The 21,253-nt window shown below is 43.5% G+C and overlaps 1 protein-coding gene across 4 annotated transcripts in view; it reads right to left on the reverse strand.

The window, feature by feature from the left end:
- CYYR1 (cysteine and tyrosine rich 1) overlaps positions 1-12,282 on the reverse strand; it is a 58,550-nt gene extending 46,268 nt beyond the window's left edge. The window contains exons 1-3 of one of the 4 annotated variants that reach the window (XM_074813946.1): positions 12,101-12,282; positions 10,222-10,284; positions 9,817-9,919 (exon numbers count right to left, since the gene is read on the reverse strand). In XM_074813946.1, the coding sequence (XP_074670047.1) occupies positions 9,817-9,919; positions 10,222-10,284; positions 12,101-12,176 (242 nt within the window). In that variant the 5' untranslated portion in view covers positions 12,177-12,282. Of the gene's footprint in view, positions 1-9,816; positions 9,923-10,221; positions 10,285-12,100 lie in introns of all 4 variants that reach the window. The other 3 variants (XM_074813938.1, XM_074813958.1, XM_074813949.1) reach the window with 3 other exon arrangements.
- Positions 12,283-21,253: the final 8,971 nt, after the last annotated feature.

The raw sequence follows: 21,253 nt of genomic DNA on the forward strand, positions 1-21,253 counted from the left end.
CCATCATATTACAAGTGCTACTTATACCTAAGTAATTAATTTGGGGTCTCTCCACTGCTTGTCTTCCATTTCTGAATTCTCCTCAGTCTACTATCAGAATATGCTTCTCTTTTTCTTCGCAGATCTACTGCAGAGGCACCGCGACAGAGGAACAAATGCTCTGCAGCACTTCTCCCTCCTCCCTGTTCACCTCCGCAGCTGAAGTCTCAGAGGCCGGCCAACCTGGCGCGCTTCTGGCATGGGGGTCTCACAGGCTCACAGCGCCTTGAACTCCAAAGGCCAAGTGCTGCTGACAGGCACCGCCGGTGTGGTGCTTCAACAACACAGATACCAAAGAGGATTGTAACACCAGACGCTCTCTAGATGGTTTTAGTGGTGTAGGAAAATGGCAAAGTAGAATTCCAGGAGAAAATACATTATAAGATAAAAATTGTGTGTATACATGCACACACGTATATATACACGTGTACATACATACATGCATCATGTAGGGAAGGTAATAGGCAGCAGCTGCAATCCTGTTCTCTCCAGTTTAAGTTACCTTCCCAGAGGGTTGCAAACTGCTCCTGGGGGGCTCTGACCTCTGAAGTGCAAGGCATCTGCTCGTGAAGCTGGTGCCTCCCCTTCCATGGAGACATGCCACTCTCCAAGGCTAACTGCTTCCCTCCTGTCCCAAATGATGATTTCTATCCTGTTCCTTTTACTAGGGATGAGGAGGGAGCACCAGTGGTGAGGGGAGAGAAGGGAAGGAAAGGAAGGGGCACTGCTTACATCCAGGCCCTCTCTTACCCTGATGTTGGAAGGAAAAAAATCAAATGCACAGGCACAACAGGAATAATCAGTACATAGTATCAGAGACCAAAACTGCAGTTAATGTGATAGGATAAACACACATATTTGGGACTGCATTTTACATGTTATTCCTAGTTCACTAACACTGGTGCCTTATGGGCTGCTCAGCAGCTGGAAATAGCTACAGGGCAGCAGTACCCTAATTATACCTTTATTAGGTCATCTTGACCACAGACTGTATGAAGGACTGGAGTAGAGACAGTCTGCACAGTCCCTTTACCCTTCAATTGCAGCACAGCAAGTCCACAAGGCACCTAAAAATAAGGTTTGCTGCGTGTTGGCTGATGAACAGATGTTTCGACAATAGCTGTAGGTCCTTAGTACCTCTTGTGCTTGTGCCAAACTGTACCATGGGCCTCAATAAAGAGAGAGAAGCTGGAACATTCAGCAGTAAACCAAGCCTCCCTTGTGAGCAAAAGGAATAACTCCATTTAATGACAGCAGTAAAAATCTCTTATCTGTGTGGATGAGCCAACAGAGGGAGACACAATGATGAAACATGCCTGCCCGGTTTGTGGTATTAGCGCCTCTCCATCCCATACTAAATACTTATGTATGGAGTAAGTCCCAGGAGAAATCTTGTACTTTACAAAAATAATTCATTACAGGAAAAAAAATGGTTTTTATGATAGCGGAAGTGATTCTGAAAGTAAACGTCACAACTTTTTTTCTTTTTTAAACAGGGAAAAATCATTGAGAAAACTTCACTGAATTTCTAAAGTTTATATTAACTGTGGAATTTCTATCTAGTTGTGGTTATAAATTTCGAAGGAACTTGTGGCTGCCCTGTGAATTAATAGTTCATTTCCTTTAATTTTTAATAGCTCACTCATATACATCAAACTTTGTTTCTGTCCCTTAAAGAGGCGCATTAAGATTAGAATGAGAGTTTACCTTTCCAGGACAATATTATTCAAATATTGAATTAGTGCTAAGGTTTTATTTGGATTGGCTGCAATTACACTGTGTGCAGCATCAAATGGCCCTCTTGCACAGCTTCTGACCTAGAAGTATCTTCATTAATAACCCTGCTCTGAGTTGGTGTGATATTACTTACTACAGAGCAAGCAGTTACAAAATGCAACAGACTAATCCTCTGAGAATCCCACGAGCTCAGTGAAATCTCAGAATTAGCCAATAAAACAGACATTCTCCAGCTGGGGGTAGGGGAGGCACATATGCATTGGATGTGCAGGGAGTGGATGAGTCAGATGAGGTGGGATTTGTCCTGTGTATCTCCTGACACTCCAGGAGCAATACACCTTATTAAGCAGCGCTTGAACTGGGAGCAAAGGAGAATGAAGTGGCAGTGAATGTGGAAGGTACCATGGTGATTAAAAAAAAAAAGAAGAAAAAAATGGTTTTTTCTAACACTTGGATTCAACAAGGTACTTCAGCTTACAACTTGTCCCATTAGAGCCAAGTGCATGAAACCCCCACTGAAGCAATTAGCTTATTGATTTCAACAAGACAAGGACTCTATCCATTGCATCTACTCACTGTCTTGAAGTTACAAATGCATTTAACTACTTTGCTGAACTGGTGCCTAGCAGACTACCTGAATTATCTCAAAAGCTTTGGATGTATAGATGACTGAACAAAGTTACAGGTTCTTATCAAATTCAGAGGTGGACCTCTCCCCCACTTGAAAAGGGGAAAAGTGCATGAGGGGGTATAACAGACAGAAGGTAAAATTCTTATGAAGAAAGGACAGTCCTCTTGTGATCAACATAATCCCCAGGCTCAGCCTTTACATCAGTCTTACTAAGTGTTAAGAAAACATTTATCTTTCACATGACCGAACCTTATGGGAAAATCATACAGGCTTCCAAAACAGACCACTGCAAGTGATAAACACAAAATAATCTCTCCTTTTCACTGAAAAATCTTTTCAAAATAAACAGTGCAGTATAAGCAAGCTAATTCCACTGAATTCCTTATGAATGTTTATTTCTCTCCCCCCTTAGAGCTTTCTGTAAGCCACAGAGAGCATTTCAGTGATTTATACCTTAATGCTTCCATTTTCAGGCCAAATTCTAACAATCTTCCAAATGATGAAAAACAGATGATCCACAGGGATGTCAACAACTCAAGTTTTAGCACAAAACTGTGCTAGCCTTTTTTCTTATGAACAATTGAACATGTTTACAAAGACCCAGTTTTCACTAAAGTGGCTACCTACTATAATAAAACCCCTAAACTTCCAAAAACGATCAAACAAACGAATCTGATCCCATTAGTCCCAAACATTTCAAAACTGTTAGTCAAACACCCAAAAAAACAAGAGGTGGGAGACTTGAAGCAGGAGCTACCTTGTGAGAGCCACTGTTTGGCAAGTAAAACAGTTTTTTCCCCACTTTGAGCTGCTTGTCACAACACAGGGTGAGAAATGAAAACACAAAGGGCTAAAGAAGAGGCGCCCCGTGTTTTAATTCTGGTGCTGACAAGGGTTTCCTCTGCAGCCGTCGTCAAGAGCAGATACTGCTCTGGTCATAAATCTGATCACACATTCTCTGCTAAAGGATATGAACTGGGACAATAGGCATGGAACAAAAAACAACTGGAAGTTCAAACACTTTGCAAAGGTCACATTTCGAGTACCAGTTCTCTCTCCAGTAGATGTTACAATGAAAACATGGTCCTAGATCTTTCTCTAAACTGCAGTTAATCAACCCCCTGCACAGAGAGAGTTGGATGCCTCTCTTGCAGAGGTTTTCCCAGGCTGAAGCACAAATAGCATGCTTCCACAGGTACTCCAGATGTTGAAGACCAAGGATTAAAGGCTGAACTGCTATTCACCTCTTAGACAGAATGAAAGGGAAATGGTTTTAGTCTAATTATCAGTCTTGCCCTTACCGATGTCAGGTTTATAGCCAGCCCCCAGCACTCAGCACAAGCATCCTCAGGCTCTGCTCCACATGCTCATTCAGAAAGACTCTCCTGATTAGAAGCCACAGTTCAAGCCAAATGTAAAAAATAATTATTGAACCAGCCTTTTGGCACATGTCTGGCATCGTATCAGAAGTCACAGACCCAGAAGCATGAAATGGCAACTACCAGGTAAATTGCAGTTTTACATATTGTCCCAAAGTGCTTCAATCATGGGAAATTTTGAACATTATGTTGGTGAAGAGGAACACAATTTTATTTTAAGCAGAGTACCGTACAAGTGTAGCAGACATAGAACCATCCCCAACCCATATGCTGCTTCACATATTTACTGTGGGATGCCTGAAAGCATCTAATTTTAATTATTTGGAACGTACAGCGAATGCCAAGCTTCCTGTTTTTCTTTTTTTTTTTTAATTCACTATGAACTCCAGAGGCTACGTCTCTATATTCCTAACTCTTAAAATGTTAATCCTGTCCTTTGGTGCACTCCTCCTCCATACCCACCCTCCATCTCATATTCTTATATCAAGTCAATCAGCTTAAGGGACATTCTTCCTTTCACGAACAAAAATGGCATTCTCTGAGGTCAGCTGCTTTTCTCAAAAGTACTACTGGATATGAAGTATTTCACGTCAAATGCCACAGTTAAGATACACTACACATGGCTTTTTCTTCAGTTTTGCAGGCTGAGGCACGCACAGGATTTTTATGCTAAATGTATTCTCTGCCTCTTTTCCTCCCATTCTCTCTGCCTGCCTTCCTTCCTTCCTGGCCACATTGTGCAACCTCTAGACTTAAAACAAAACAAAACAAAAAACACTCAAAAAACTCACCCCCTCCAACATACATTAAGTTCATGTAAATAACTCCTGATACTTCAGCAGTCACTGAACAGGCTGTGTTGCTTCCTCATTATCTCTGGTATTTCTGCCTACTCTCTTGCAAATCACCATCCACTACCTGTAATGAGATCACCGTTCTCTAAAGTTTTTATTTACTTTTTTCTCCAGTTACTTTTGAAGTCCTTGGAATCACATGTTGTTTTGTCTTTCTAAATAAAAGTTACCTTAGAGTAAGTCATTCTGAAGACATTTACCAAGAAACTTCGTACACTTTGCAATGTAATGTAGCATCACTGCATCTTAGCTTTCTTCTGCTGCTTAAGTCAGTATTGCAGCTTCCTACCCTTAAAGACTTACCCAGGAAAATGTGGACCAATCACCAGGGCTGAATATTTTATCAATGAGTTTTCTTAAATACTGTGGGCCAAATCTGTGTGTCAGTTCCTTCATTTCCACTGAACCCCACTGGCCCAACAGTATTCATTTGAAAGAACAGCTGGACTATTTGTCCTCTTTGCTTCATTATTTACCTAGAATCTGGGATTATTTCACATCAACTCACAGCTGCTGGCCATGAAGCGACATGAATGAGCAAAGGCAGCATCCAGAACCATCCCTGACAGCACACAACTACAGATATCTCTGCCCAGAGAGCTCCCCGCAGCTCAGAAGTCACCTGTGTGTGATGCTAAACACAAGGCACAACATGGTGGAAAAGACTAAACTGGAAATTAGCCCACAGAAATTCCAACAGCCACCAGGATAAGCACGAGAGCCAGACAATCTGGGGCCCCTCAGAAGCAAATACAAAGAGTACTGTCAGAAACACACAGTCAAATTTGGATTCTGCAGAAGAAACACCTTCCGTACCTCCCACCTCTGAGGAGCTCTGAGGCTTGAGGCTGGAGCTGAAGGTAATAACCAGATGTCTCCAACTCCTCTCAGTGACAGGAGGCAAAATGCTGCCTGTTGGTTAGTTAGGGAGATACGTTTGTGGGCAACCCTGGAGCATCTGTCACGGAGACAACACGCTGCGGTCCTCGCAGTCCCTAGCCTGGTAGCAAGCTGCAGAAGCAGACGCAGCACGGGGAAACTGATAAAAGGTCAGTCACAAATGATTCGATAGCTTAGAAACTAGCTTTTGAGGAAGAAGGCAGTTTGAGTTTCTTGAGTCAAAGGGCTAGGATGATGCTGAAGACTGGGAAGGGTGCCTCCAAGCTTTCTTGTGGTGGGGAGTGAAAAGGTGGGCAGGAAGAAGAGTCTGAGCACTCAAGCATCCCTGCACCTTCTCCTTCATCCCACAGATACAGCTCTTACGTTGCACAAGTCCAAACATAAATCTGTAATTTGTCCAAGAAAAAAAAATTTTTAGAAGGGCTAATTATTAAGCACTAGATGCTGAGCAAATAAACAGGAGGAAATGCATATGCATCAGAGGAAATAACGACAGGCTGTAGCTATTGAAAACTAGTAGGAAGGGAAATATATGGAACATTAATGCTGTAACAACTGGCTCTGAAAGGCTATCGTGGGGGGGTGGGGATGGAAGGATGTGTTATTTTACATTAGAGTTGCTCATGGGATTACAGATCACTCAGTCACAGACCTTGAATGGTTACAGATTATACCTGTAGTCCAACTAAAGATGGAGTTACTGGAATATCTCTTACAGTTCCTGAAATCCTGATACTAGAGTGAGCCGGTAACTCTGCATCTGTTCTTCATGTGGGCAAAGAAAAACAGGCTAATCACAGATGCACACAGCCTGGAGGATGTTTGCTGAAAACCTCATCTGACTAAAGAAAAAAAATTCCCTGGTGTCCTAAAAAGATGACAATTTCTTAAAACAGAAAATTCTAAAACCCTACATGGAATATCTCAATGTTGAATCTCATTTTAATGAGTGAAGAGAGTTAATTAATCACCTAAAAGCTACAAGCAACTTAAGTATCAGTGATCATGGTCTAGTCACACTGTTTTAAAATCAGTATATACATTATTGCCTGGTGTTTATAGTCTGTTTGCACAATTGCTGGCATACCGGTCTAGAAAGATAAGAGTGAGAGGGTGAAACCAAACAGAGAATTGTTTAAAAAGAACCTATTGCACGCCAAAAAGGCTTTTCCAAAACTGAAAGAGAGAGTAATGATTGTGAAAATACCCATCCCAGAGAAGATAAATAACAGAAACTTCAGAAAAACATGCAGATTTATAAATAATGGAGAGAGCAGAGAAATTAGTGGTAAACAAATGAAGAAGCATAGGCAACCTCTAAAGACGCAGAGGAGACAATACAACACTGAGGACTACTAACGATGTTTAAGAGAGTAAAAAAGGCACTTCTGAAAGCACCCTCGCAGATCCAGTCCATTGTCTGGTGCAGACAGTAAGATCAAAAATGGTGACATGGAAAAAGAAGGATATTTAAGGAACAGCATTATGTGGACACATAGTTTGTTGGATTAAAAATGGTTCTTTCAAAGGTTTCAATACACAGTTGTTAACAGACATAAGCAGGTAAATTGCTAGTGGCCACTTCCCAATTTCAGGGATTGTGTCTTCTAATGCAATTTCATCGGTTTGTCATTTGGGGGTGAGGCAAAATTAAACTTCTCTGGGAAAAGCTTGTACATAAAAAACAGACCAATATAGTGCCAAATAATGAAAAGAGGTTATTCTTGTGGACCATAGTTAAAGTCACAGTAACATCTTTTGCAATGCAACTAAATACAAGATAGTAACCCTAGCAAAGAACAGTTTGCAGGCTTAAAGCAGTAGACATGCTTTGAAGACCATGACTTAAGGACTTAAGAGAGGGAACAAATTGCTAAATCCATTTATGTCTTCTGTGATCATCACAGATAGCTGCTTCAAAATAGGTACTCAAAAGAAAGATACAGGAAAAAATAATCCTAGCAAGGCTTCTGTCAAAACCGTGTGCTCAGCCCTGCTAGCTACACTTCAAGAAGGAAGTGAAAATACTAGAGGGAGCTCAAAGGAAGGCCAAAGAATTGACCCCTGAGCAGGGCAAAGCAAAACAAAGCAAATCTTACATGTGAGGCTGACAGAGTTCACCCAGCAAGGAATAAGGTTGAGAGTTGTCATGATGACTATTTAGGGCCACATTTCAAACTTGCAGATAAGTTAAGAGCTGACAGTAGGATGTTCAACCTTCCCTTCCCAGCAAAATTTCCTAGCAATGTTAGTAAATGAACTATAGAACAGTTTACCAAGACAGATGGTCAACTCATTACTGCCTGAAGTTTTCAAAATGAGATTACACATGTTTAAAGAAGACACACTTTAAACAGCTTTTAGGGGAAAAAAAAAAAAGTATCTATGACTCAATTATGCAAAATGTCAGGTCAGAGGAGTATAATGACCGGTCTTCGAGTCTGTGAATTGGAGTGCTTAACCATAAAAAATTAGAAGAATCTAACGTCTCCTTCGAGACATGTTGTGGCAAATGGCACTTGTAAAACCCCTCCAGTATTCAAAACCATCCAGATACACCCAAACTCTTCCAATGTGTCTGAGCCACTCGCACTCAGCTCTAATTCAGTAGCTGTTTACATTTGTTAAATAAACATACAAAAGACTAGATGTCAACCTGACGCTGAATGCATGGTTTGAACATTTCAGCAGTCACTCTAATGAATCCCCTGGTCCATCCCTCCCAAAGCACAGCTCTGACATTAGGCTAGACAAATGCCAATGATGTTCACGTAGAAGTGGGAGATGAAATCCACTTGCTTTATGGGAAGCCTCCTTCTTATAATGTGATAACCTATGCTATTGTGTCCATCGTTCCTAACCACATGTTAGCTGGAATAAGGTATTCAGAAAACTGCACTTCCTTCCATGCATGTAAATGGAAAAACAATTTTGGAATAAGAAAAAAAAAAAAAATCAAAGCAGACATTCCCTAGGTGAATGGGAAAAAAAAAAATCGCTTGTCATTCTCCAACAGTAATCAATCTTAAGTACATGCTTTTTTTTTTTTTTTTCTTCCAGAGGAATGAAGGATTCTGGTGTTCTATCATCATTTTATTTACTTTAGCCCAGGAAGCGTCTGATCTGCTTTAAAAACTGTGGATCAATTCTGTATTAAAATACCATCACTCTGCCTACTCCTTCAAAGTGCTATAAAATATGCTGAAGAGAACACTGGCATGTTCCCCAGGTACCATGGCTCAAACAAAACCTGCAACAGAGGAGTCTTTTTAGAAAAACCAACTACCACCTTCCCACTCACTCCTCCCCAAGCACTGAGCAGTCCATATGACATACCTTTTTCCTTTTCTGGTTTTAGTCAAGAATATAAACCAAAAATACGTCATAGACTGCATGCTAAAGGTTAAGTAAATTACTGGTGGTGTTGACAAAACAGAAGGTAAGATGCCCTATCTTGAAGAACAACATTTTATGTCTTATTTAGGTTTGTCCTCCCATGTGAATGTAATACTTGAGGGCTGTCACTTAAATTAAGCCCAGAGCCTACTCAGGTCCACTAGCACGCAAGCTTCTCCCTCACTGATGCAGAGCATCTGTTTAAGATGCATTGGAGCCTATGTTTTTAATCAAGTTTACTCTTATATTTTTCTCTAGATAGGAAATATTCATAACCACCCCATTTCACCTGCTGTGTGGTTTTTTTAAGAACTGTGAAACGTGCTATTCATATCACAGTATTAAGGAGTCAGATTACCCTCACCTAGAATCTATCCAATAAATTCCACCAAAAGCCAAAACACCATTTAACAAAAACGAACAAGTCAATAAAAAGAAAAGGAGAAAAAAAAAAGTACTCAAAGCAAAAAGAATCTCAAATCCAAGTCATTTGAGTGGTTTTACTCAGGTATTATAACAAATAATTTCAACAAAAACTACAAGATTTCTATTCAGTCCTTTTCATCTGAAGAGCTTGAAACAAAGTTCTCACTACCTCTAAAGCTTAGTTCCACAAATTATATTATCGTACACAAGCTAAGGACATAACCCTCAATTTTAGCAAGCTTTCTGGTATGCTTCAAAAATATACGCAACATGAGACTTTAGAGGAATACCAATGTTTGTTACCAGCAAGGAAAAAACCAAACCAAACCAAACCCAGAAAACCCCAAACCCTGCCACTGTTTATTGCCAAAACACAGTTTCCCACAACCCAAGTTTACATCAAGTCCATGAACACACCACATCAGTTTTTTTTCTAAAGCGCAAATATACTTACGAAAGGACATTCCCAATGTAGGCATAATATGAACAGCAGTAGGGTGTAGTCCCATCACAGCAGTAAGCTTTGCAGTCATTATCACACTGAGCCAGACAATCTTCTGCTGAATAAAAATAACATTCATGCGGTCAAACAGCAGCAACAACAAAATGCTGTACAGCACAGCTTTAAACAAAATGCAATCTAACAGCTTTATACAATCACAAGACTTCACTCGAGGCGTGACCTGACCCTGTAATCCTAATGGCAGCCCATTCCCACTCACTTTGCATTTCTGTAGAAAGTTCAGAGTTAGGTGCTTTGTGTATGGGTATTTTGTACCTGGCCATATCAGTTCCTTCTTGTATTTAATCATTTAAAATAAAAAAGAGCATTCTGAAACATCAAGACACCACGGATCACCTTTTTCCATTCCAGCAAGGAGTCCAGAGGGAAACCTGAGGCCGGGCTGCCTGTCTTGCTGAGCTGCAGGAGAGAAGAAAGCTGTCTGGGAACTGGCTACCTGCCCCAGTCCCTGCCTAGCCCCAGCCCTGGGTGTAAATTAGAGCTGCCTGGGGCTCCCTCATCCCCTGCCAGCTGGCAGCAGGTCCCCTTGCTTTGCTTCAGCTCCAGGGCCGCGGCCAGCGTGGCATGGCGGTGCCCAGCACGGGACCAGTGGTGCCCTCTTCCCCGCTGCCAAAGACGGCCCTGCCCAGCTGGGGCCACAAACGTTTCCAGCACCAATGGTCTGCTGGACTGAGGAACAACGCAAATAGTGAAACAACAGTAAGAGAGCTATTCACAGTTAAGAAGCACGGAAGAATACCTATCCTTTTATTGCTGTGAGAAGCTATTTTAAAGGTATTGACCTCTTGTGCTGTCGTGACTCAGTGTTTTCAAAGCCCTAAGTCAGGTCCCCCCAAGTAAATAACAGTGTACAGTTTCCGGGTACTGCCACTGCACCGTAAAAACATCCTTGGGGATCCCATGCTTCCTGAATCTCATCCCGGCTCTCCTTTCCCATTGCCAGGACATCAGCTGCAGCCTGGATGAATCCAAATGGACTCCCTACCCCACACAGCATTGCCCTTGGTGACCTCTTTGGTCACACACATGCTGCCACAGCGGAGACCTGAAAACAAAGATAGCAAACTATGCTTCTGCATTCCCAATACTCTGCAGCTCCTGTTCCCCAGGCAGCAGATCATGCTAAGGGGTTCCCACTCTCCTGTTCCTGTTACTGCCCAACTTCTGGCGTGCCAGGATCCGGGTGACCCTACCCTCATCTCAGCTGCTGCTGGGTTCCCATTCCCACCGCACCTCTGGCTGCAAGTTCCCACCTCACACCTAGGCTCCTTCACACATTGACTGTGTAGTGAGAGGATCATGCTGCTTCCATCCTAAAACCTTAATCTTGCTCATTAGATTTTAGGTCAGCTCTCTGAACCTGCCCGTGCTTGGTCTCTGCTTGAACACAAGCACCAAGCGAGGGTGAGGGCCGGAGAGGGCTGTGCAGGGCAGCACATGGGTCAGCTCATGCCACTGAGTCCTAAACCTGTGCAATAACCCCTGTATTAATGAAACACACGCACAAAAAAGCAGAACACCTGACCCACCAGTCTACAGACAAGCCTCCCCAATGGCGATCTCCAGACAGAGAGGGGACGCCAGTGACTGGCATGGGCCCGGCTGTGAAGGTGCAGCAACGGGGGGCGACGACCGTGCCCACGTCTGGGACTCCCCATGCCAAGGCTTTTGCCCTGTCACCCTTGCAGGACTCCCCACGCCAGCAGCTTCGGGCTTTTGCACCGTTACCCGTTTTTGGCAGGAGCGCTCGTGTCTCCCCTTCTGCCCCCAACGGGCCCGGCAAGCACAGCTACCTGCTCCACTGGCACCGAGCGTGGCTCCCACTCCCACTTACCCACCAAACCCGCCGGTACCGAGCGGGGCCCTCGCCCTGCCCCGGGCCTCGGGGCCAGGGCACCTCCGGGGGTCCCTCCCGAGGGGCGCGGGTGAAACCTCCTGCAGCCCGCGAGTGACCTTCACGCCGCACACCCTGCCCGAGGGAGGTCAGCCGGGACATCCCGGAGACCCTCTTCCAGCTCCGGCTGCCCGCTCACCCACCGACAACACGGAGAAGCCCCTCCGTCTGCCTTAAACCGCCGGGCCCCGCCGCCCGCGGGGGGCAGCGCGGGGGCCGCCGCCGGTCCCGGCCCTCGCCGTCCTCCCGGCCCCGCTCGCACCCGCTGCCTGCGGCTTCGCGCCTCCCCCCTGCCCCACGCACCCGCTCGGCCCCGCTGACCTGCCAGGAGGAGGAGGAGGAGGAGGAGGAAAGGGGGGAGCAGCACCCCCCAGGCGGGGCGCCCCGCTGCCTCCATGCCGGCGGCGGGCGCGGAGCCGCCGACCGCCCCGTCGCAGCGCGGAGGCGGGCCGGGGAGGCGGCGGGCCGGGCCGGGCCGGGCCGGGCCGGGGTGGGGTGGGAAGGGTGGCGGTGGCGGGCGGCGCCGTCGGGGCCGGGCCGGGCCCGCTGCCCCCCGCCGCGCCGGGGCCGCCCCCGGGCCGGCCCGGCGGCGCCGTGGGTGGTGGCGGCGGGGCCGCCCCGTCGCGGCGCGGCCCCTCACGCTTCCCCGCCTCCCGCCGCCTTTGTCCGCCTCGGCCCCGCTCGGCCGGGCTCCGGCCCGCGGGGGGAGCCCCGAAGGGGCGGGAAAGGCAGCGCTCGTCCTCCTCCTCCTCCTCCTTCTCCCGCTGCCTCGGTCAGAGGCTGTATTCGAGGGGCTTTTCCGCTGGGATTACAATCGTGATTTTGTAAACCGGGATTAAAATCGTGATTTTTTTGTAATTAAAATCGTGATTTGCTTGCAAGCGCACGAACAGAATCAGTGCGAGGGACGGGGCGCGCTCTGACAAAGGTGGGGTGCCAGCCCTCATGGCAGCTGCCATGAGAGCCAGTGCGGGCTGCTGCGGCGCCGCTGCCCTGGGCCCGCCGCGCTCTGCCCGCGCTGGCTCCACAGGCCGCTGCTGTGGGCAGCCGCGGCCTGACCGCGCTGCTGGCTAGAAACCCCAAATGTGCTTGTCCGTGCTGTTCAGTATTAAAGATTTTCCATGAACAGGCCAGAACCATCCTCTCTCTGAAGTATTTTTCAAGAGTTATTTTTGATAACTGTTTAAACGGTGCCATAATTAACTCTGTGCGAGAATTCCCACAGACAGGGCCCAGAGGCCAAAATATTCACCCTGTGGTCTCACAAAACAAAAGGGTTAGCTCTGACTTTGCATGAAGAGCTGCAAGTCGAGGAATGCCCTTTGAAAGGTTGAAGTATGCACACAAAAATGAGAAACATCCACAGGTGTTTCTGCTCATAAAGGGCTTCCTGCTGCTGGCAGCTTAGAGGGGAAGGCTGACACAGAAACATATAATGAAATTTTTTTAAAGGGTTTAGCTATTCTACAGTAACGACAACAAAACCCCAAACCACCAAGCCAAATCACTTGAAAGCCGGTTGTTTTGTTTATCAGTGCACAGCTGAGTGGTTTTTTTAAATGTATGCCAGAACCTGACCGTCAACAAAGAAAACAACTTTTCATGTGTTTAACTACCCTGCCGTGTGTATCCCTTAGTTTATGCAGCAGCCTGAATTAAATGTATAAAAGGAAATTTCAGTTATATGTAAGCTGCTGAGAGTAAAACTCAGACCAGGTGGGTAACTTACTTTCAAAGGAAATTACATCTGCTCCCTGTGTCTTCATCTGGTCACAGGCCACAGTTTGTCCCTGAACAAAAGCTTGAAAAAGTAATATGCTTTTGCCAATAAATAGCATTGGTAGTAAAGGAAAAGAATTTATCAGATAGAGGAGACTCAGATCTGGTAGATAACTCCCAGAAACTCTGACACCTCCAGGTTTTTTATTTTAATTAATCATCTTCAATCACCATGCCAGCCTGTCTTAGAAAAGCCTTTTGTTGGCATTTATTTTCTGTTCTTCCATTTTTGTTGTTGATTCCTTCCCTTGCAGTCCCCTCCCCTTCATAGCTCTCAGCAAGTCACACTTCAGTATTTCCCAAAAATATTGGGTAAAATTGCCAAGTAGTTATAAGCCAGCGTAGCATGCTTGACTTGAGTACTGATTTGCACATAACAACCTTATGGACCTTCTGTAGCTGTTACTTTTTTCTGTCAGCAGGGGACAGGTCCTTTGAACCTCTCTAACACTCCCCAGCACTACTTATTACTTCCCAAGTACTGTCCTTTGGACAAATGATTGAAAGGTCCATCTGACAAAGGGGAATATATCTTCAAATTAATGTTGAAAATAATCCATGAGAAACTTTCAATCCCAGGTTTTACCTGTTTCCTCCAGTGGATTTTTCTTTTTCTTGGAAGAGAGGAGGTGTCGTGGAGGCTTACAAAATCAATTTAGGTGGGTGACAAAAGAAAATTACTTTAAGCAAAATTTATTAACAGCTGATAAACTAGAAATGAAGTCCGTTCCAATCAAAATCACCCAACATTCTGATTTAGCATCCTAAGCTTGGAATGATGACTCAAAGCACGCAATCGCTCACCTATAAGATGAGGGCTCTCAACCTCAAGGGGTTTCCTTAGGCAACGTCCCAACACAAGCGCAGAGTCCCCAACTGCTGCCCCACTGCTCCGAGGAGGACGAACACAAAATGGCTCTCCTGCAGGGCTCCATTTGTATGTGGTTGAAGCTGATCTGTGGTCATATATGGTTAACAGTCTAAAAGTTCCTTTCGACTGAAGTATTTCACTGGCGGAGCGCCCATCTCCTGACCACAGTCACCATGCAACTTCGCCCCGCTGACTGGGCAGCCTGATCCCCAAATCCCAACTGCTAGTTTTCCAACAGTTGAGAAGTTTCTAGCGTTGTCGGGGGGGGGGGGGTGGGTGGGTGTGTGCACCTGCCAGAGAAGGGGGTGTGGGGAAAATCACAAAATTCATCCTCTGGCATTGTGTTATCAGCCCCTAACCCACCCTCATGAGTAAACTGGTGTAAGACAGCCTGGGGCAGTGTGATGTGGCTCCTGTTATGGGCTGTCACGGGTCAGAAGGGTACCCAGAAGAGGGAGCGTAGCCCTGGGCCTGCTCATCATTCCAGCTCTACTGTCTGCTCTGAAAATGAAGAAATCTGCTGGAAGAAGGCGTGCTCAACTTGTCTCCTACTCTACCCTTTTTCCACTGCTCCCAGCATCACAGGAGGACATTTGTAGAAGGCTGAGAAGAGGGAGAACAACGTCAGGGTGGTATCGTCTGGTTGTGCTGGGGTGAGGTGAGGGCCTTCTGGGACCAAAAACTCTTTTGTTTTCTCAGAAAGAGATTTTAAAGGAAGACTTATTCATAGCAAAAAAACAGCAAAAGATTACAGCTAAGATCCCAGCCCCAACAGTACTCCTTATAAAACTCCATATCAGTACCACATGATGGCAAAATCATCTCTTATCAGAAATATTTTTTGAAAGATGGTTTTGAAAAGTGTGCAGGATTGATAACATTATGTTAAGTGTACAAGCCCTGAAGTGCTAATCTTCAGGCACAGTTCAAGGAGAAAATCCTGCTCCCAGAGCACTAGTGTTTTGAAACTCACTATAATCAGGCATCTCTGTCTCCAGAAGCTTAATTAGCAGTTTAGAAACAGTAATTATCACATGTAGAGCACTAGAGGAAACTTAATAGGGGGAAAGGCACATGCTTAGGACAAGCATTTAAACTTCTTTACCTCTAGACTACCTCTAGAGAAATCACTTCAAAATAATTAGCAGGATACCTTATATACATACTAAAGATGTCTGTTGTTGAACTCAGCAGCTAACTGGCTCAACATGAGGAATGACAAGTCTTCTACATGTTTTCCAGCATGTAAGAAGCTGACTAACTTCAGAGGACCTCCAAAAGAGCCTGGACACACTTTGCAGCAGCAGGGGAACTGCTGAGTTGGGCAAACCACTAATTCTGGAAAGAGGGGCGGCCGGGAGGATGCCTGTTCTGCTCTGCCCCATGTTATCCTGTAATGGCATGGAGGGATAGTCTCATCTTCTGAGCGTTAGCCACCTCCGAGCACCACCTTCTCCTCTCGGCTCTGCAAGATTCAGGTGTGTGGTTCTCAGTCAGGAGTGGTGCCTGTATCTGCTCTGGTACCTGGGAGAAGTGTAAATATCACCCTTGTTTTCCTGTAGGTTCCTTGTGTCAGCATCCAGAGGCAGGGAGTACAACGGATACACTGTACTTCCGATGACAAATGTAATTTCATTGTGCATTTCATTTAATATTTTCTCTTTTCCTGTACCATGAAAGAACAACCAGGATTAGCTGACGGAGGGCATACTCCAACCTCTGTTGAGGTTAATGAAAGGCTTCCCAATGACTCCACTTTTAGCTGGATCAGGCTTTTAATTTCTGATTCCCCTCTGTCTCACTTCACTTATCTCGCCACTAGTCAAAAAGACTTAATCTTTTCTTCTCCTTTAAAGGGAGATCTTTTTGGACTTCTAATCAGTTTCATTGCCACTTTGGGATGGTCTTTCTGCTAAATTTTTTTCTGAGGATGGCCTGAATACTAAATGCAATATTTAAAATGGATTTTCAATATCAAACTCTGTCTTCCTTTGACAGAGTGCCATGTCTATTCCTGACCACTCCATTAGCATGCATCAGGTCTATTGTAGTATTGGCATATAGTTACACATACACTATTAATGACTATAACACAAAAAAATACATGCTTGCTTTCTTTTTCAAAAATGTTGTCTGTGATTACATTGCTACTTATCTACACAGAAGCCACTTTATTATCTCCTTCAGGGTTTCTGATTTCTGCCACTATCTTTGACGCCAGAGAATTTATCACGGAGCTCCTAGAAGGCTACGAGACAGCCTCGTTCTTCTCTGCGCAGACTGCTGGTCTCTGTCACATGAGGAATGTACTCAACACTCCTGCCTGTTGCTGTGTAAAGCTCATAAAAAGCATAATGCAGGAATGCTATTATTCCTAGGCAGCAACCAACATATCTTATGGCCCCTTCATCATATCTTATGGTCCCTTCAGTTGTATCTACCATGATAAGGTAGATGCAATCTCTGCAGTATAGTGGTTATGTTCTACAGAATATAATAATTCTATAGATAGAAATACGTTATTTTTGTAAACTTGTGTGAAAGCTAGTGAAATCTTTACCTACGTTTTGCCTACGGAAAAGCTCAAGGCAACGGAGAAGAAGATAGGTAGATGTTTTTTAATTATTTGCAAGTCAGAAATTTCCCTATTCATACTATCTTCAGGCATTTGCCTACAGGAAGGGAATAGTGGAACACCTTTCCCAATATTTCTATTAAGAGCAAGGAGTGTCTCAAAACCACCATGTCCTTTCTGATAGAGCACCAGTGATTTACAAACGTATGCCGACAGTAGGCATCTGCTGAAAGGCTGAATTTCATTCAGACTTGATAAACACTATTTAAAAATACAGGCATTTGTGTGTGCTTTATTGGTTTCCTTAATGAAACATTTCTTTAATAAACTAATCAGTAGTGCTTGGTGAAGCTTAGCAAACAGTAACGACATCTGGGAAAAAGTCACTAACCACAGAAGTCTTGGGTTTAGATGTTAGCATTGATGGTTTTTCTCCTCCAAACCCCCTCCCTCCCAATCAATCAATTTTTTTCATAATTCAATATGAGAATTCAGAATCTCGAGTAATGAAATAGTCTTTCTTAAATATCTATATCGCTTCTGAGAATGTATGATTTTACTGGATCAAAATCAGAAATATAAGAACTTAATCCAAAGTAGATTTTTATTTCCTTTTGAAACTAAGCATTAGGTATTAAACAGTCATGACATAAAATCCGTGATTGAAATGAGTTAACTATCAAAGTAAAAGGTACTAAGAGAGCTAGTTTATCATCTAATAATCCTCTTTTTTTTTTTTTTTCTTTAAATTTCAGGGATTTTGGTTGGAAAATTTTATCCTGCACATAGTTTTAGGGGACGATGGTAAGTTTTTGTGAACAGCATCCCTTTTTAGAATGACAGTCAGTGAGGAAGGTATGTAAAGGGATGAGCAACAAGCTGGAGATTACCAAGCTAAAATGTGGTATCAATGTCCTGGTCACTGTTATTTTTCACATTCCTTCTATAGAGCCTTTTAAATGATCAGCCAAACCTTCAATTACGTAGGGAAGCATTGGAATAGTATGGAGAGCTCTGTACCAAATTATCTCAGTGCCAGGAAAAGTGATGTACCCTAGAAAGCAATAAATCCCTATAGTTTGTCAGGGGTTATCACCAGCAGCCAAGATTTAGCATCATTCTAATACTTAGTTTTCTGCCTTAGGAAAAATCCAGCAGCACAGGATTCAGGGAACCATGAATATGAGTTAAAGCTCTCTCTCACATTGATTCAGGGATGCTACACCTAAGAATTTGGCCTGGAATTTTAAAATTATATAAAATACTTGTAGAAAACATTTAGAAATTACTAAATATTATCTTCTCTTTAATAAAGATGCTTGTTTACTAGTATATATTACTATGTCGTAAACTTCATAGGAAGTGTTGGCCTCTGTCACATTCAATGCAAACAAAGCAAGACCTCTGTAAACGTGACAGAGGCTAACATTAAAGAACTATTTACGAGAAGGAGATGAATGACCCTCTTAAGAAACAATGATCTTAGTGAACTTCAAGTTTCTGCTCCAAACAGAATCACTCAGAGCACGGTCACAACGCCTCCACCATTCAGTGCTGAGTGGAATTTTAAAAGTTTATGTTGGGGTTAGGTAGATGAAGGTTTCACTGGATCAGCAGTTGGTGGTGAAGGATGCGTTAGAGTCCAAAGAACAGCTCTGTCTGGTATGGTACATTTTCTCTTACAAAGTCTGCTCTATCTTCTGTTTTCCCAAGACATCATGTATTATCTCAGTTTGTTAGTTAGCACCTATGATAAGAGCAGAATGAAGGAGTGGTAGGAAGGTCTTTGGGGTTTGGGATTTTTCCCCCCTCATATAATGAACCTACTGAAATGATTTTTCCTAAGAAATGTACAGTGCAAACAGCCGAATGTCACCTTTTCCTGCAGCATCCAGCAGATAGGGTGAGTGGCCTCAAGTTCCCGTATCAGTGTCCGTTGTAATTACTGATGCTTGACTGGTATTTGTGACCTTCAGAGAACTTTGTCATTGTGAAAAATACTGCTAAATTTACTTTTCTTCTTTGCTACACAGATCTGTACAGGGAAACATTTTATAGAAACAACCAGATTATAGATTATTCATTTCAGTCTCCTGGTGAAATGGATTACAAATTAATACACTTATTTTCTTGAATAAATATGAAATAGCAAGTAGCAGAAGCCAGCTAAGACTGGTGGCAAATGGAGCCAGTGGGTAGGAATTGTGGCTTGTTGTATTTAGGAGGGAGGAAATAGTTATTCTATATTTAGGAGGGAGGAAATAGTTATTCTGCCAATCCTTTAGTCCCTGGCCTACAGTTATAAGGGTTGAAACAGGTAGTCTTCTGTAGTGCTATGTTCTTGCATATTTGCCTGGGCAAAGATAGCTATTTGCTATTTTCAAAAGGCCATCTTTTGTAGAACATCCTTCTAATCCTTATGGTTACAACAAAATATACGTGGCTCCCAGTGCTTGTGAACATTGCATGACTTGACAGGAACCATTACATTGGAGAAAGCTTAAATTTTACTCTTGAGGCCTAAGGGAATATAGGCATAGGTGGTCTGAAAGGACGGCAGTCCAACATGCTGGTCATGGAAATGATGGTGGAACATCGCTACCCTGTGCGAATGGGCCTGGTCATTCCATTCAGTATCCTATTTCCTTGGATTGAAACAGGAGAGTGGTATTTGGTAACATTACTTTATTAAACTCTCATACAGGAAAGAACCCTGTCCCTGTTAGCTGGACTCAGTGCCTTGCCTTTCAAAATTCTTTTGGCCTGTATGTCTACACCTCAAGTTCTTATATATAAATTGATATAGAGGGACAGCAGTGGTAGATGAGGAGTTGGTGAGAGAGGTGGGAAAGAGAAAGAAACCCAGCTACCATAATCACAGTTCTGCAACTATGAAAGGGCTCAAAGCCACATGTCTGAAAGTGGCTACTTTTATTAGCTTCAGTGTTTGAATTACTCTAGTCAAAATGCAGTTGCTCTTCCTTGAACAACTTCAGGATGTGAAAGCAACTCTTTGGCTATTACTCTGTCTTACATAAGGATGCTTTCAGAAGTGGCAGTGTGCTTTCATTGAAAAACAAAACACAATGTTCTAAACTTTTCAATTAAAGAAGATGACAAATGTTTTGGAGCTGGGTAGAACTCATTCAAGTTGGAGGGAGAGAGAAGGGTCAAGACAGCACCATCTATATTCAGCAATGTTCCTAATCATCATGGCCAGTGGCACTGGAATTACTATTCAGACTGTACGCTCATTAGCACCTTGGCAGCTTGCTAGTTCACTAGAACTGGCAATAGAAACAAGTGATTTGTATTAATAAACGGCAGGGGAAAAACACGTCCTCACAATTATTAGATGTTTTTCAGCTTCCCAAAAAAGCTCGGCTGAACAACTTGTGTCTCCTGTTTTCAATGCTCTGTGCAAGCATCTTTGTATTGATCTCCATGAAGTAGAGGACATTAGAATAAAAATATTGTCAGTATTCTTACAGTGGTGTTCTCCTCCGTGGTCTGTAAGGAAGAGAGGCTACCTGGCTATTCTAATCCACTATGAGAAGTCAGTGACAGAAGCAAGATTTGAATCTAAATGATCCTAAGCTGCTCCTTCAAGTGAAGTCATGAGTGAAATCCCAAACACAGCAGTAGAAATTTTAGATGGACCGGTTTCATCAACAGGTTCTGATGAGAAGATTGAGGCAAAACTGCCCATATCTTGCTATCACACTCTGGCCACACACATAAATGAAAAAAGCTGCTTCAAGAACTATGGCTCTGCTCTGGTTCAAAATGCAGAGATTGTGTAAACCCATATAAAAGCTATGAACATGTTGCTTTTTTTCCTAGTAATACACTAAATGCACACATACGTGCATATATATACTTGTGTGCGTATATATAAATATTTTTACATTCATACATACACACACACATATATATAGCTGTATATGTATATATATAAATAGGAAACGAGCCTGTGTTCTGATAAACAAGCACACAGAAAAACCTAGTGATTTGGAAGTTTAGTGAAGCTGGAGGAAGGAAGCTGAGCTGCAGTGCAGAATTCATACATATCACCCATATTATAACTGAAGGGTGGTTGGATGTTGCAGAAAGAGGACAAGGGACATAGTCTAATGCTAGCTACTGTCATTCTGTTGAGTGGATGGTGGGTAATCCCAAGCCTTAACCCTCACTTCCAAGCCTTACAAGACATTAACAGCAGGATTTCAGAAGAGTGGGTAGTGGTAAG

This window comes from Strix aluco, chromosome 2, assembly GCF_031877795.1.
Source record: "Strix aluco isolate bStrAlu1 chromosome 2, bStrAlu1.hap1, whole genome shotgun sequence".
NCBI classification, from domain to species: domain Eukaryota; kingdom Metazoa; phylum Chordata; class Aves; order Strigiformes; family Strigidae; genus Strix; species Strix aluco.